General features: G+C 39.0%; 1 protein-coding gene across 3 annotated transcripts; it reads left to right on the forward strand.

Moving 5' to 3' along the window:
• The first annotated feature begins 1,204 nt into the window (after nt 1–1,204).
• cenpt (centromere protein T) lies at nt 1,205–11,853 on the forward strand. 3 transcript variants are annotated; one of them, XM_034707862.1, is made up of 14 exons: nt 1,205–1,304; nt 1,447–1,562; nt 3,261–3,384; nt 3,467–3,605; nt 3,692–3,785; nt 3,932–4,068; nt 4,299–4,356; nt 4,446–4,582; nt 5,492–6,673; nt 7,256–7,537; nt 7,625–7,724; nt 8,227–8,400; nt 8,532–8,636; nt 11,393–11,853. In XM_034707862.1, the coding sequence occupies exons 2-14, from the start codon at nt 1,480–1,482 to the stop codon at nt 11,517–11,519; spliced, it is 2,742 nt and encodes a 913-aa protein (XP_034563753.1). In that variant the 5' UTR covers nt 1,205–1,304; nt 1,447–1,479; the 3' UTR covers nt 11,520–11,853. The 3 variants fall into 3 exon arrangements, with proteins under 3 accessions (XP_034563753.1, XP_034563752.1, XP_034563751.1); XM_034707861.1 differs by having other exon boundaries at nt 1,225–1,358; XM_034707860.1 differs by having other exon boundaries at nt 1,232–1,562.
• The last annotated feature ends 1,569 nt before the right edge of the window (nt 11,854–13,422 follow it).

The following is a 13,422-nucleotide window of genomic DNA, read 5'->3' on the forward strand; positions in this document are numbered from 1 at the left end:
GGAGAACATTTCAAACAATACGTATCATTCTTCATTTCAAAAACCTCTAACACGGGCTGAAGATATGGCCATGGGTGCTCAGGTGGAGAATTATAGCCATCATTACCACCTCGACATGAACTGCCTGATCTGAGTGAAATCTGCTCTGTGTTTGCTCCACATTCACCTGTGGAGATGTTACAATGTTACAATGTTACTATGTTACAATGTTACAATGTCATTTAGCAGACGCTTTAATCCAAAGCGACAAACATACGAAAACAAGAACAACGCAAGCAAAGATCTAGACAAGAGGAAACAAGATCAGTAGGAGTAACAAAGTGCTTCAAGTCCATTTGGGTGAAGGTACTGCCAAGCAGTGTAAAGACAATGCACACAAGTAAGTAAGGAATTTCTTTATTTTATAAAGAATATTATATATATATATATATATATATATATATATATATATATATATATATATATATATATATATATATATATATAAATATATAAATATATAAATATATAAAATAAGGAACATCTACAATGATGCAACCAAACAATTTAAGACCTTCCATTATCATCAACAATTAACCTCACCACAATAATGACCAAAGTACCAAGTGCTGGGTCACTCAAGAGCTGAACACAGATTCCCAGAGTAGAGAAGGACAGTGCGAGTCAATTGTAGCTGGAAGACATGATCTGCCACTGGGGACAACAGTGGAGAACAGTCTAGCTAAGTGCATAGTGCTTCCTAAAGAGCTGGCTCTTTAGCTGTCTTTTGAAAGTAGAGAGGGACTCTGCAGATCGAGATGCACAATATACAGGAATGTCTAAACCACTGAGACAAACAGAACTACACAAACACATTTTACTGTCTTTGGGATCAGATTTCAGAAAAGAGAAGGAAATTCACGAGCTGACTTCAAAGCAAAAGTAGTGAGTAACTAGAGCATTGATAGAAATGTAGTGGAGTGAAAAGTACAATAATTGTCTTCTAAATGTAGTGGAGTAAAAGTAATAAGTATCCCCCAAAAATAATACTCAAGTGAAGTACAGATACTCAAAAAATGTACTTAAGTACATGTTCTCTGTTACTGTCCACCACTGTTCAAATCAGACTCACCTGTTGGTGTGGTACTAAAATAATGTGCACACTGTAGTTCCCAGATTTGTCAGTCGGTGGCGGTAACGCTCTCCTCGGCAGCAAACCGACATCTCGTAGGAGGAGAACAAGAGAACATGCTTCTCGCGAGATTTACTCAAAAATAACGCGGGATACATTGAGGAATGAATCCGTTGAAGAAGCCATATATGTGGTAAAAACAGACTGCCAACGAGGGGTGAACAATGCAACAGGAGTAATTTTGGTTGTGCGTATGACCCGGGTCTATATGGAAAGATTATCTCTTTTTAAGAGTTAGCTTAACTGGTTTGAAACCCTTTTGTTCACCGCCTCAGATAGCCAGCTGACCCTCTCCGTTCAGTGTCAACATGGATCATACGGAGGACTTATCTGCCAGAGTGCTACTCAAACATATTCTCACAACCGAGCCACCGAGGACTCCTATCACCAGGTACTTCAACAGCACACAATACTTTAATATCACTTTTCGGCGTTGTAGATGTTAAAAACTACCATGGCAGTAGTCTAAAGTAATGCTTTCTCAGCGCATCATCTGTTGGTTGTTATGACACTATAACTCTATGCTTCAGTTAAGCAATGAGAAACCTATTTTAACACAAAATGCTCTGTAAGTTATGGTGGCCCTGAAGGACGAAACAAATTTACAAAAGATGAAACACTTTGGAGACAAATTTACAGTTTTGAATTTTTTTTTACATTTTATAAAACTGAATGACATAACAAAAAACTTTTACCAAGGCCAAAACAAATTTACATTTAAGAAAAACAAATTTAGATTTAAGAAAAAAAAATTAAATTAAAAAAAAAAATTAAATTTAAGAAAACAAATTTACGAAATCAAAAAACACTTTAACCAAAGCCAAACCAATTTACATTTCAGAAAACAAATTTACAAAATCAAAAAAACACTTTACAAGCGATGAGACAATTTTACAAACAATGGAACACTTTTACCATTTCTGAAACGAATTTACACTCATTTTTAACAGATAGGGAATGTACCAAACACCGGAAGTGATCGAGTGAAGGGTCATTTAGTTTGTTTGGATGGAGAGAAACCAAACGGAGCAAAGTTACATGAAGTGTAGGAACCAACCAAGTGGCAACCTCTAGTCTAAAAATATGAGTCCAATGCGGAAGTGCTAAAAAACTGCAGTTCATCAAGGATCCACTTGAGGCTGGCTCCGGAATTACCGTTAGTCACATACACATGAATGGGAAAAAGCTGATCTTTACAGCAGAAATAAACATGTTTACAGCCTGGTACAGAAGAAGAGTGTAATCTGGATAGCTCATTTCTCTATCGGCTCACACTATAGGGGATGAAATTTTCTCTACCCCGGCAATTTCAAAGATATTGAGATTACGAGTCTTCCAATGAGAGGCACAGCTGACTGCAGGAACACTGTAGCTGTTGGCTAGGAGACTCAAAGTCCGCCTCTTTACACCACAGTCGCTTGACAGCAGCAATATGGCTGCCGCCGACGATTGGCCTCAAAACAGCGCTTCAGAAACAGATAGGTGACATCACGGATACTACGTCCATATTTTATACAGTCTATGGAACCAACTTGGGTGCTTACCTGGTTGATCTTACCAGTAGCATATGCTTGTCTCAAAGATTAAGCCATGCAAGTATAAATACACACAGCCGGTACAGTGAAGCTGCGAATGGCCCATTAAATCAGCCATGGTACTGTTACTCCGTTTGGAAACGTTTTGGCATTTTGTAAATTTGTTTCAGAAATGGTAGAAGTGCTCTGTCATTTGTAAAATTGTCTCACTGCTTGTAAAAGTGTTTTCTTTTTATTTTGTAAATTTGTTTTCTTAAATGTAACTGTGTTTTGGCTTTGGTAAAAGTGTTTTGCTAATGTAATTTTTTATAAAATGTAAGAATGTTTTCCAATATGTAATTTCGTCTGCAACTTTGTAAAAGTGTTTCATCTTTTGTAAATTTGTTTTGTCTTTCAGGGCCACCGTAGTAAGTAGACTAATGTAACAGACAGAAGATGGAACAAATTTCCAATGTTTCCGTTTAAGTTGAATTAATAATCAGACTTATACATGAGTCTGTCATCTTTTATACAGTGATTAAGTCATTTTCACCCTGTGTTGTTTCTCTCTTCAGGCTATCCACGGCTTCAGGGAGCACCAGTTTGACCAGGCGCAGCAGTAGACTGGAAAACAAAGATGCTGGAGCCCAAACCCCACAGAACATCCTTAGGCGCAGTCTTAGGAGTAAACTGCGTGAGGTGAAAACAACGATGCGCTAAGTTTATGCTGATGGTGAACATGTTGAATCTCTTAAAGCTGACCCATGTACCCTATCACCAGAGTATAACCAGGAAATCCCTGCCTGCACCTAAAAGGAGGACTACTTCAGTCGTACTAAAGAAGACACCCGGCCCTTCCTCCATGCTATTTGATGATGGAGCCACACCAAGACACATCCTTATGAACATCCTGCAGACAGGTACGTTCACCAGACTGCTCAAACTTGCATACCATGTGGCTCCTGTCTGTTGTGGTTTAAACCGTGTCTTTTAAAAAAATATTCAGAGCCTGTCAGGTCTCCTGTGGTTCATGAGAAAGCTGCTTCAGAAGAGCCTCAGCCTTCTTCAGCCAACTCAAGCCTCACCAGCAGACGGCCCAGGTGAGCAGGACTTTCCTGATGCATTTAGGATGTACAAATGTAGATATAAATGCTGACACAACACAAATACTTGTGTTCTCTCTAGAGTTGTCGAAATCTTTGAATACTGTTTTGAGTTTTTAGTTTTTTTTGCTTGACTCTCACAGCGTTGAGCTCTCAGGATTAGACCTGCCTGATTTAACTATTGGCAATGCTGTAAGCACTGCAAAGGGACTGAGCAGGAAGAGACCACATCGGAGCCTGAATGTAACAACTTTTGAAAAACGACTCAGAGATGGAGATGGTAAGTTTGAAGCTTCTATTCCCAACAGCCCTTTTCATACTGCCAGTTCAAGGCGCAATATAATGCATGTACAGTATGTAATGGTGGGGCCAGGTCTTCCCATCTCTGTGCCAGCATCTGAGATAAAAGACGAGGGCAAATCATCTTATGTTGTTGTTGAAACATGAGCAATATCAGAGAACATTGGTTGTGTGATTCACCGACAAGCTGATGAATGCCTGTGTTTACAGATGTCGGGGGGCAAAAAGAAGAAACACTGCATGACAATTCATCACTATCTATGTCAAGGTATGTTTCTTAAATCCCTTATTAAGATCGCTGTTTATGATGTTACTGACAAAATAAAGAGCTTATTGCCTGTCCAATCTGTTGCGCAGTTCCACTTCTCTGAGCCTCAAAACCCCCTTTGTGGATGTTCACACTGAGAAGAGAGTTCTGCAAAGAAGAGTGTCTAACCGTCGTAAAATCACAGTGCATGAATTTGGCGCTGCCGTGGATAAAAGGCATATGGGAGGTATTTACTGTTCATCCTACACACTTCTTCATTTACACTTCATATATTTTTTCTTGAGATTGTTTAGCAGCTATATACAACCTAGTGATGTAACGCATAGGAAAAACAAAACAATTCTAGCATAGCTTAAACCAGAAATTTTGCTTTTCTTTTAAAATGAAGTAAAATATTTTATTATACAAGTTGTATTCTTTTAGAATTGAATAATGAATCTATGATCCAATAACTTAAAGTGCTATTTTGAGCTCCTAGTTTAGCTTTAAATATTGTTTTTGAATTTGCATTTAAGGCAGACAGCATTATCAGACAGGGCACATGGAGCAGATAATGTTCAATCAATCAATCAATCAATCAATCAATCAATCAATCAATCAATCAATCAATCAATCAATCAATCAATCAATCAAGCTTTATTTATATAACACCTTTCATACAAATCAAATGCAACCCAAAGTGCTTTACAGCGCTTGAAAAAACAAGAAAGAAGCAGAAATAAAACAATGGCAAGACATATTATGTGAAGATAATAATAATAATATTAAAAATGATACTAATAAGAAATTAAGATTAAAATAACTAATTAAAACAGAGACTAATGCAATGTGTAATTAAAATAAGTTAAAGCATCAAAATTAAGAATGCAAATAGTTAAGATAAATAGATTTAAAAAGGGTAAAGATAAGAGTTGAAAATAAAACTAAGGCTAAAAATATCAATAAAACTGAGTAGATAAAAATAAATAAATAAATGAATGAATACATACATACATAAAAATAGAATAAGATAACTGTTAAAATTGCTAAATTAGTAAAGCAACATTTAAATCAATATTACAGTAAAAGGTAAGTAATAATAATGTTGGATCCCTAACCCTGCTAATTACCCTTTTCCTCCTCTCTTGTCACCCAGGGGCGACCAGCGTCATGCAGCCAGAGCGGGGACTCGGTGAGACCGCGTACTCTGAGGGCTTCACCTTGTGCCTGAGCGAACTCAGTGAACCCGATATCACCACCGATATCATCAACTGTGACACAGCTCTGTACGCTCAGCCTGACGCAATGACCTCCAACTTCTCCATCATTGCAACTCAGGACAAACCCACAGTGATGGCTTCTCAGCTGCAGAGGCAAATGACAGAGATGGAGCAAGAGGAGCAGAATGAGCTGAGGAAGGAGAAATCCTTGTACACATTTCCAACTGAAGGGGCAGCAGAGGCGGAACCTCAGGAGGAAGAAGGTCTTTCTGAGTCTCAAGGGGAGGAAGGGGGGAGTATTGCTGATGGTCCAGCTGAAGATGCTGCAGCCATGTCGAAATCGGAGGAAACCGAGGGTACGGCTGCGTCTCAGACTGGTGTCAGGGGTGATACAGCTGAGTCTGAGGGAGAGGGGAACGCAGTGGCTGCTCACATAGATGAGGAAGAAGTGGCTGATTCCCAATGTGAAGAAGGTGAGGATGGTGGAGTTGATTCCAAGCCTGAGGAGGATGTTGCAACTAGTTCACAGTCTGACAAAGAGGAGGTCCAACAAGAAGAAGAAGAGGAAGGAGGTGCTGCAGACTCTCAAACAGAAGAAGAGCAGGGAGGTGCTGTTGACTTTCAAACTGAGGAAGAAGTAGAAGAAGGGGCTGCAGACTCTCAAACTGAAGAAGACGAAGATGCTGCAGACTCTCAAACTGGGGAAGATAAAGAAGAAGAAGAAGGTACTGCTGACTCTCAAAATGAAGAGGAAGGTGCTGTAGGGTCTCAGTTTGAGCAAGAGGAGATTCCATCACACTCTCAAAGCCACAAAGAAGAAGAGGAAGAAGAAGAGGAGGAGGAGGAGGAAGAAGAAGAAAAAGAAGAAGAGGAAGCAGTTGACTCTCAGACTAAAGATGCTGCTGTTGATTCCCTGCCTGAAGAGGAGGAGGAGGAGGATGTTGCAGATAATGGCAGTGATGCAGAGGTCGGTTTGTCAGCCTCTAAACCTGAAGATGAGCTCAATGAAGAGCTGCAGGAGGAGGAAGATGTTGAGCAGGCTCCAGCGAACCTTGAACACATCAGTCGGAGAGCTCATTGCTCTGAGGGTGGACTCATTGTGCCGATTGCAGAAGCAGGTAAGGACATTAAAATAGTGCTCTTCTTCTACAACTGTTTGGTTGTTCTCCATGATTCATGGACTTGATCATTCACTAATTCTTGTGACAGGAGATGAGAATTTCAGTAGAGGTAACCTTGTAATTGTAAATATTTGAGCATTAAGGAGAATAAAGTTAGTTTCTTTAGTGAGGGGGGGCATCTACATATTCTAAAAAAACTTTGTGTATTGTTATTGTTGAACACTTTCTTAACTATAAATAAACCATTTTCTAAATTAGCCAATGCTGAGAAAACAAGCAATATAAACAATATAAAAAAGCTGGATACCATGATTCGGGATTGATTCAACATTCTCTTGGTGATGTCTCGTTACTTGTTTCAAAAGAAAACAGTGAAAAAAACGCTGAGCAATAATGGGAGACACAAAGCATTCCTTGTTGTCCGGCAGATTTTTTAAAGTTATATTCAATGTTATTTACAAGTTTCAGATACTTTCAGGCTCTTATCTTTTTCATTACATGTCGAGCATCTACAAGTATACAAGTATTTAGATATGTAGGTTTCTGTTTCACATTTTTGTGTTTCTTATTTGATTTTAGGATTGTCTGATGGCAAATCCAAAGCACACACTACCATCAATCTTCACAACAGCCAGGAGATGGGAAGCCGTGAGAGCAGTCTGGTTCCTGCTGAGTGCCCTGACCTGGCTGAGACCGAGCCTGATGCTGACAAAGAAAACTCCTTTCAACTCCCAGAGGTGTCACATGATGTTGAAGATGATTCGAGTGAAGAGTCACCAGAGGAAGCTGCTGCTCAGGAGGATGAGGAGGTGGAGGAGGTGGAGGAGGCGGAGGAGGAGTGGGAGGATGAAGGGGACGAAGGTCTTGAAGTTGCTCTCATTGTGTTTTTTTATTTTAAATAATTAGTATGAGTCTTAAGTTTTTTGTTTTGTTTGCTTAACTCTTCAGAGGTCCCAAGCAAGACTCCAGCTTTTGTCAGACAGAAAATAAACCTGCTACGCCCTGATCCTCAGGCCTCACCTTCTATTCTCAAGAATACTCAACCCAGGCAAGTATCAATCAATCATCAATCAACCAATCTTTATTTATATAGCACCAAATCACAACAAACGTTATCTCAAGACGCTTTTACAAACATAGCAGGTCTAGACTGTACTCTGTTAAATTATTAACAAAGACCCAACATCAAGACAGGATCAGATCCAGTCCCCTCTTACTGGCAGAACTCAGTTTTATCTCATCTTAATCCACCATGAGCATTCCACTTTGCAGCATTTAGCAAGTTACAGCAGCAAAAAACTTCCTTGTAACAGGCAGAAACCTCTGCAGAACCAGACTCATGTTAGACAGCTATCTGCCTCGACCGAGTTGGGGTTGGACAGGGACAGCGGAGAATAAGAGAGAGAGCAGTGATGGGATGGATAGTAGTAGTAGTAGTAGTAGTAGTATTAGTACCACCAGTAGTAGTACCAGTAGTAGTACCAGTAGATAGTAGTCCCATTGTGTCCCCTGTTCCCCTATATTTTTTACAAGTTCTGTTATTCCACCAGTGGTGCCAGAGATGAGGGAGGTCTGGCTTCACCTAAACCTAAGCAGGTGAGGAAGAGGAAGACGGGACCAGCTAAAGAGGAAGGAGCCCTTCCAAAGAGCTACCTGATGGGCATCTTCAGGCACTTTGCCAAAACCAGGGTCTCTGCAGATGTGTACCCCATACTACAAGAAATGTAAGTGATATTAATTCACACACTCTTTGGACAACAAGAAATTGTTTTCTTTGCTAACACTGATAGTTTATATAAGACATGGATTTTGAAGCCTGTACTGTAAAAACATTGTTTTTTACTGTCTTTGACAGAATGGATAAATTCTTTGATCGATTGGCGGAGGACTTAGAGACATACGCTCTTCATGCAAGAAGGAAAACCATTGAGGTAGAAGATGTTGAGCTTCTGTTAAGAAGGTGGGTGTGTTGTTTGCCAGAGTAACTGCACATGGTTGAATGTGTTCTTTAGCTACATTTTAAATGGAAGTAAAAAAGATTAAATCCATGACATGAATCATTTTCATAAGTGGTCCAAGCGGCAACCTCCGTTCTTAAAATATAAGTCCAATGCCGAAACTCATCTAGGATCCGCTTAAGGCTGGCTCCGGAAGTAGTGGAAACCACATACACACCAATTCCAAAAAGCCGATCTTTACAGCAGAAATAAACATGTTTACAGCCTGGTACAAAAGACAACTGTAGTCTGGATAGCTCATTTCTCAATCGGCACACACTGTACAGGGGGTGAATTTTTTTCCATAATGCGGCAATTTCGAAGATATTAAGATTACAAGTCTTCCAATGAGAGGCACAGCTGACTTGATTGACAGGCGGAAACACTGTAGCTGTTCGCTAGGAGGCTCAAAGCCCGCCTCTTTACGTCACACTGGCTCGACAGCAGCAATATGGCTCCCGTCGATGATTGGCCTCAAACAGCTCTTCAGAAACAGATGGGTGACGTCATGGATACTACGTCCATATTTTATACAGTCTATGATCTGGTCACATACTCTGATTATTTTACCTGTCCTGAAATCAAAGGCAGTTAACTGCAAGACTTTGGTGTAAAGCATATTGAAATGGAAACGGATATTTTAATTTGTAATTTTTATAAAAAAGTTGTGCCTCTACTGATCAAGCAGTAACCGTCGGTCTCAAAATATGAAGCCCATGCGGAAGTGTTATAAACTGCAATTCATCGAGAATCCACTTGGGGGATTTTTTTTTATAATGCAACAGTTTGGAAGATACTTAGGTTGAGTTCAGCATTACCAATATGCCTCCTGCCGACGATTGGCTTCAATACAGCGCTCAGGAACAGACTGGTGACGTCACGGATACTACGTCCATTATTTATACACTCTATGATACTGATACAAGTAGAGCTATGGGCCTCAGATACGGCCTAAAATGTGATGACAGGTATCTGCTTTGCACCAAAAAATCCCCTGGTTTTAGCCAAATTCAGTCTGATGATAACAAACTACAACTACTGCCTCACTGAAATAAACTCCTGGATGCAAACAAACTTTCTCAAACTCAATTGTAATAAATCCGAAATTCTTATCATAGGCCCAAAATCCCTCACTTCCACCTGGCCAGACTCACTCACTCACTATTGATAAATCCACTGTTTCAGCATCCACCCACATCCGTAACCTTGGTATCATTTTTGATCAGTCACTCAACTTTCAACAACACATTAACAATATTTCAAAAACTGCTTTCTTCCACCTCAAAAACATCGGCTGTCTCCGCCCCTCCCTTTCCTCCACTGCAGCTGAAACTTTCATCCACGCCTTCATCACCTCAAGAATCGATTATTGCAATAGCATCCTCTACGGTACACCCAACACCCTCCTCAACAAATTAGAATACATACAAAACTCAGCTGCACGCCTCCTCACTCACTCCCGCTCCAGAGACCACATCACCCCAGTCCTCCAGAACCTCCATTGGCTTCCCATCCCCTCAAGAATACAGTACAAGATCCTACTCATCACCTACAAAGCCCTCCACAATCTAGCTCCCGCCTACCTCACCGACCTTCTGCAGCCATACAATCCCTCCCGCAACCTCCGCTCCACCAACGCCAACCTCCTCACCCCTCTCACCAAACCCAAGCACTGAAACTGGGGGGACAGGGCCTTCTCTGTCTCTGCTCCCACCCTCTGGAACTCTCTCCCCCAACACCTCAGATTCTCTCCCTCACTCACCAAATTCAAATCCGGACTCAAAACACACCTCTTTACAAAGGCTTTCAAAATATAATTGATTGATTTTTTTTCTTGTTTTGTTTTATTTTGCTGCCTTGCTTTTCTTTGCTTTTCTATTGTATAATTTTATTTTCCTGTAAAGCGCTTGGAGAATCTTTTAAAGCGCTTTTATAAATAAAATGTATTATTATTATTATTATTATTATTATTACAACAGTCTGGTGCTTGCTAAAAGTGTAATGTTTGTTGATAAATGTTAGCAATCAGTGTTTTTCCAACAATATTTGATACATGTTTTGCATCACACTGGTACCAGAGGGGTACTCGAGTTTGGTGGATACTAAAGTCTGTACATCAGAGTTATTATTGGGAGGAAAAAGTGATATCCTTAATGTACGTGACAAAGCAACTTTGGTAGCATTTGTTTGTACGTGTATGTGTCTGGCAATGATACAAATGTATTTCCAATAATCTGTTTGTTAACTCTGTTTTCTCCAAACAACTCCTGGGAAATATATTTCCTTGGAAAACTTTTTGAAGTTGTTTGAGCTATTTGACTATAACAATCCACCTGCTCTATTTTTGTGTGATAAATTCTTGTAGGCTTTTGTTCCACTGAGAGTTGTCTTTGTACTTAGTTTCTTTATGCATTCTTCCACCAGGAAACCTTAGAATTAAATTAAAAAACATGAAAATGCAGGAGAAAATAGGGGGAGAGTGAACTAAATTTCAGGGCAATATAACCAAAAACAACTGGCTGTAAACAAGATGCTCTAAAGCTGCATTGAACTTTAAAGTTACAAGTACTGTTGCAGAAATCAATGTAAAGCAATCACTAAATTGACCTCTAGATGGCAGGCTTGAGCTCCATATGTGGATGACTGTGACATGAGCCGAAAGAACATAATCCACTGAAACATGTCTGAGACTAAGAACTGTATTTCTCATGTTTTGCAGGCAGGGTCATGTGAACGACAAGGTGCCGGTAGAAGTGCTGATTGAGAAATATCTACGCATGGACCAGCGCAGGCTCCTCATCCCCATAGCAACCAGTGGAAATGTTGTTTTCCCTAAGCGGAAATGAGTGTTTGGTTTTAGAGTTTAACTATGATTTGTCTGGTTTCATCTCTTGGACTGCTTCATAATTCACTTACACTGCATTTGATTTCAACAAGTAATGGTTAGAAATATAAAGGTTTCTGTAAATGTGTAAATAAATATGTATAACTAAGAGTGGTGTATGTGATGATAATGGATTCTTCTTTCCTATCTTCTACAGTGCAGAGTTTAGTATGTTAATATCTCTATTTTGTGCAAACTTTGGCTTATTGAAAGCAGTGCTCTTCCATTATCAGTCAAGATTACGAGTATGTTTTGTCTGGTTTCAAACACGTTGAAATAAAGTAAAGGCTACCCCATCTGTGTGAGTGTTAATTGTTTCAAATTCATTCATCTTGTTTTTCCTTTATGCTTCAAATTTTTGGAGAATATCAAAAGTTGAGGGGAGGGGGGGCAGGATATCAAATTTTGTATAATTCATAAGGAGAATATTGAGTATGTGTGACCCATGTTTTAGGCAGAGATGTTTGACATTGGGGTAAGGACCGAACCCGTCACAATTACAATCAGACCATCCCAAATTTAGACTCCGAGACTAATAGCATTCATCAGTCTGAATTTAATGTGCATACATGACAAATTGCGTCTTCTGTTCTCTGATGAAAGATATATCATGAAAAATGTAAGTCAAAGTCTTTGAGTCTGAAAAATTTGGGGAATTAAAAAAAAAAGAAGGTAAATTGGGAACCTTGATATATTAGGGAAAGTCCCAAAAGTTTAAATCCTGTGCCCATTGATAGGTCAAATGTGTCATAACTGACATAGCTCAAAATCACTGTGCCAAGTGAAAACAAATCATTTTGATGAAACAAGTAAATAACTTTAACTTATCATGAAAGACCTCATCCATCTATCAGTAGGTTAGTTTATCTCTAGAGCCCCCAAAGACCATAAGTTATGAATGTAACTACTACAACTAAAAGGTCAAAGATTCTTCCAGGGTGGGCCAATAAACCAGTGATGACTCCAGTCTACTTTTTTAATAAAATAATTTAAGGCTTGACATGCTTCACATCAGTGGTGGAAAAAGTACATTTATTCATTACTTAAGTCAAAGTATAGATCCTCCTGGTCAAATATTACTCCAATACAAGTGAAAGTTACTCTGTAAAATTATTACTTGAGTTAAAGTACTGGAGTACTTGCTTTTAAAAATACTTAAAGTATTCAAAGTACTTTTTAAAATATCTCAACATGTATTTTCACAAAGCATGAGTGCTGTCAAGAATGCATGGGTTTACATTCTGCTATGTTATGTTTATCAAGAAAAGATTATTTCATATCTAAAAGTATACCATGAAATATAGTTACTAGTTAAGTTACTACAAGCACAGAAAATGTTTCATCTGGAATAAAACAAGTGTGTTAGCTTCAGACCTCCACATGCTTTCTCAGGTGGTGATGTTTTGTAGGCTGAAATTAAGTTTATGTGGTAAATAGATCGGAAATTGACAACAACACGAATCTTTCTTTATTTTAAAAAACATCAAACGTGGGTTTAAAATATGGCCGTGGTGCTCAGGTAGAGAATCATCATCCTTCTCAGCCATAGCCATCATAACCACGACTAAATGAAAAAATTGATCTGAATAACGTTTGCAATTGGACAAACTACATGCAAGTTCCTGAACAGTTTACAGTCTTTGGGATCTGATTTCAGAAAAGAAAATTCTTCAGCTGACTTCAAAGCAAAAGTAGTGAGTAACTAGAGCATTGATAGAAATGTAGTAGAGTCAAAAGTATATTTGTCTTTCAAATGTAGTGGAGTAAAAGTAATAAGTTCCCCCCGAAAATAATACTCAAGTAAAGTACAGATACTCAAAAAATGTACTTAAGTACAGTACTCAAGTAAATTTACTTTGTTACTG

The sequence above is a fragment of the Notolabrus celidotus genome, chromosome 18 (assembly GCF_009762535.1).
Source record: "Notolabrus celidotus isolate fNotCel1 chromosome 18, fNotCel1.pri, whole genome shotgun sequence".
Taxonomy (NCBI): domain Eukaryota; kingdom Metazoa; phylum Chordata; class Actinopteri; order Labriformes; family Labridae; genus Notolabrus; species Notolabrus celidotus.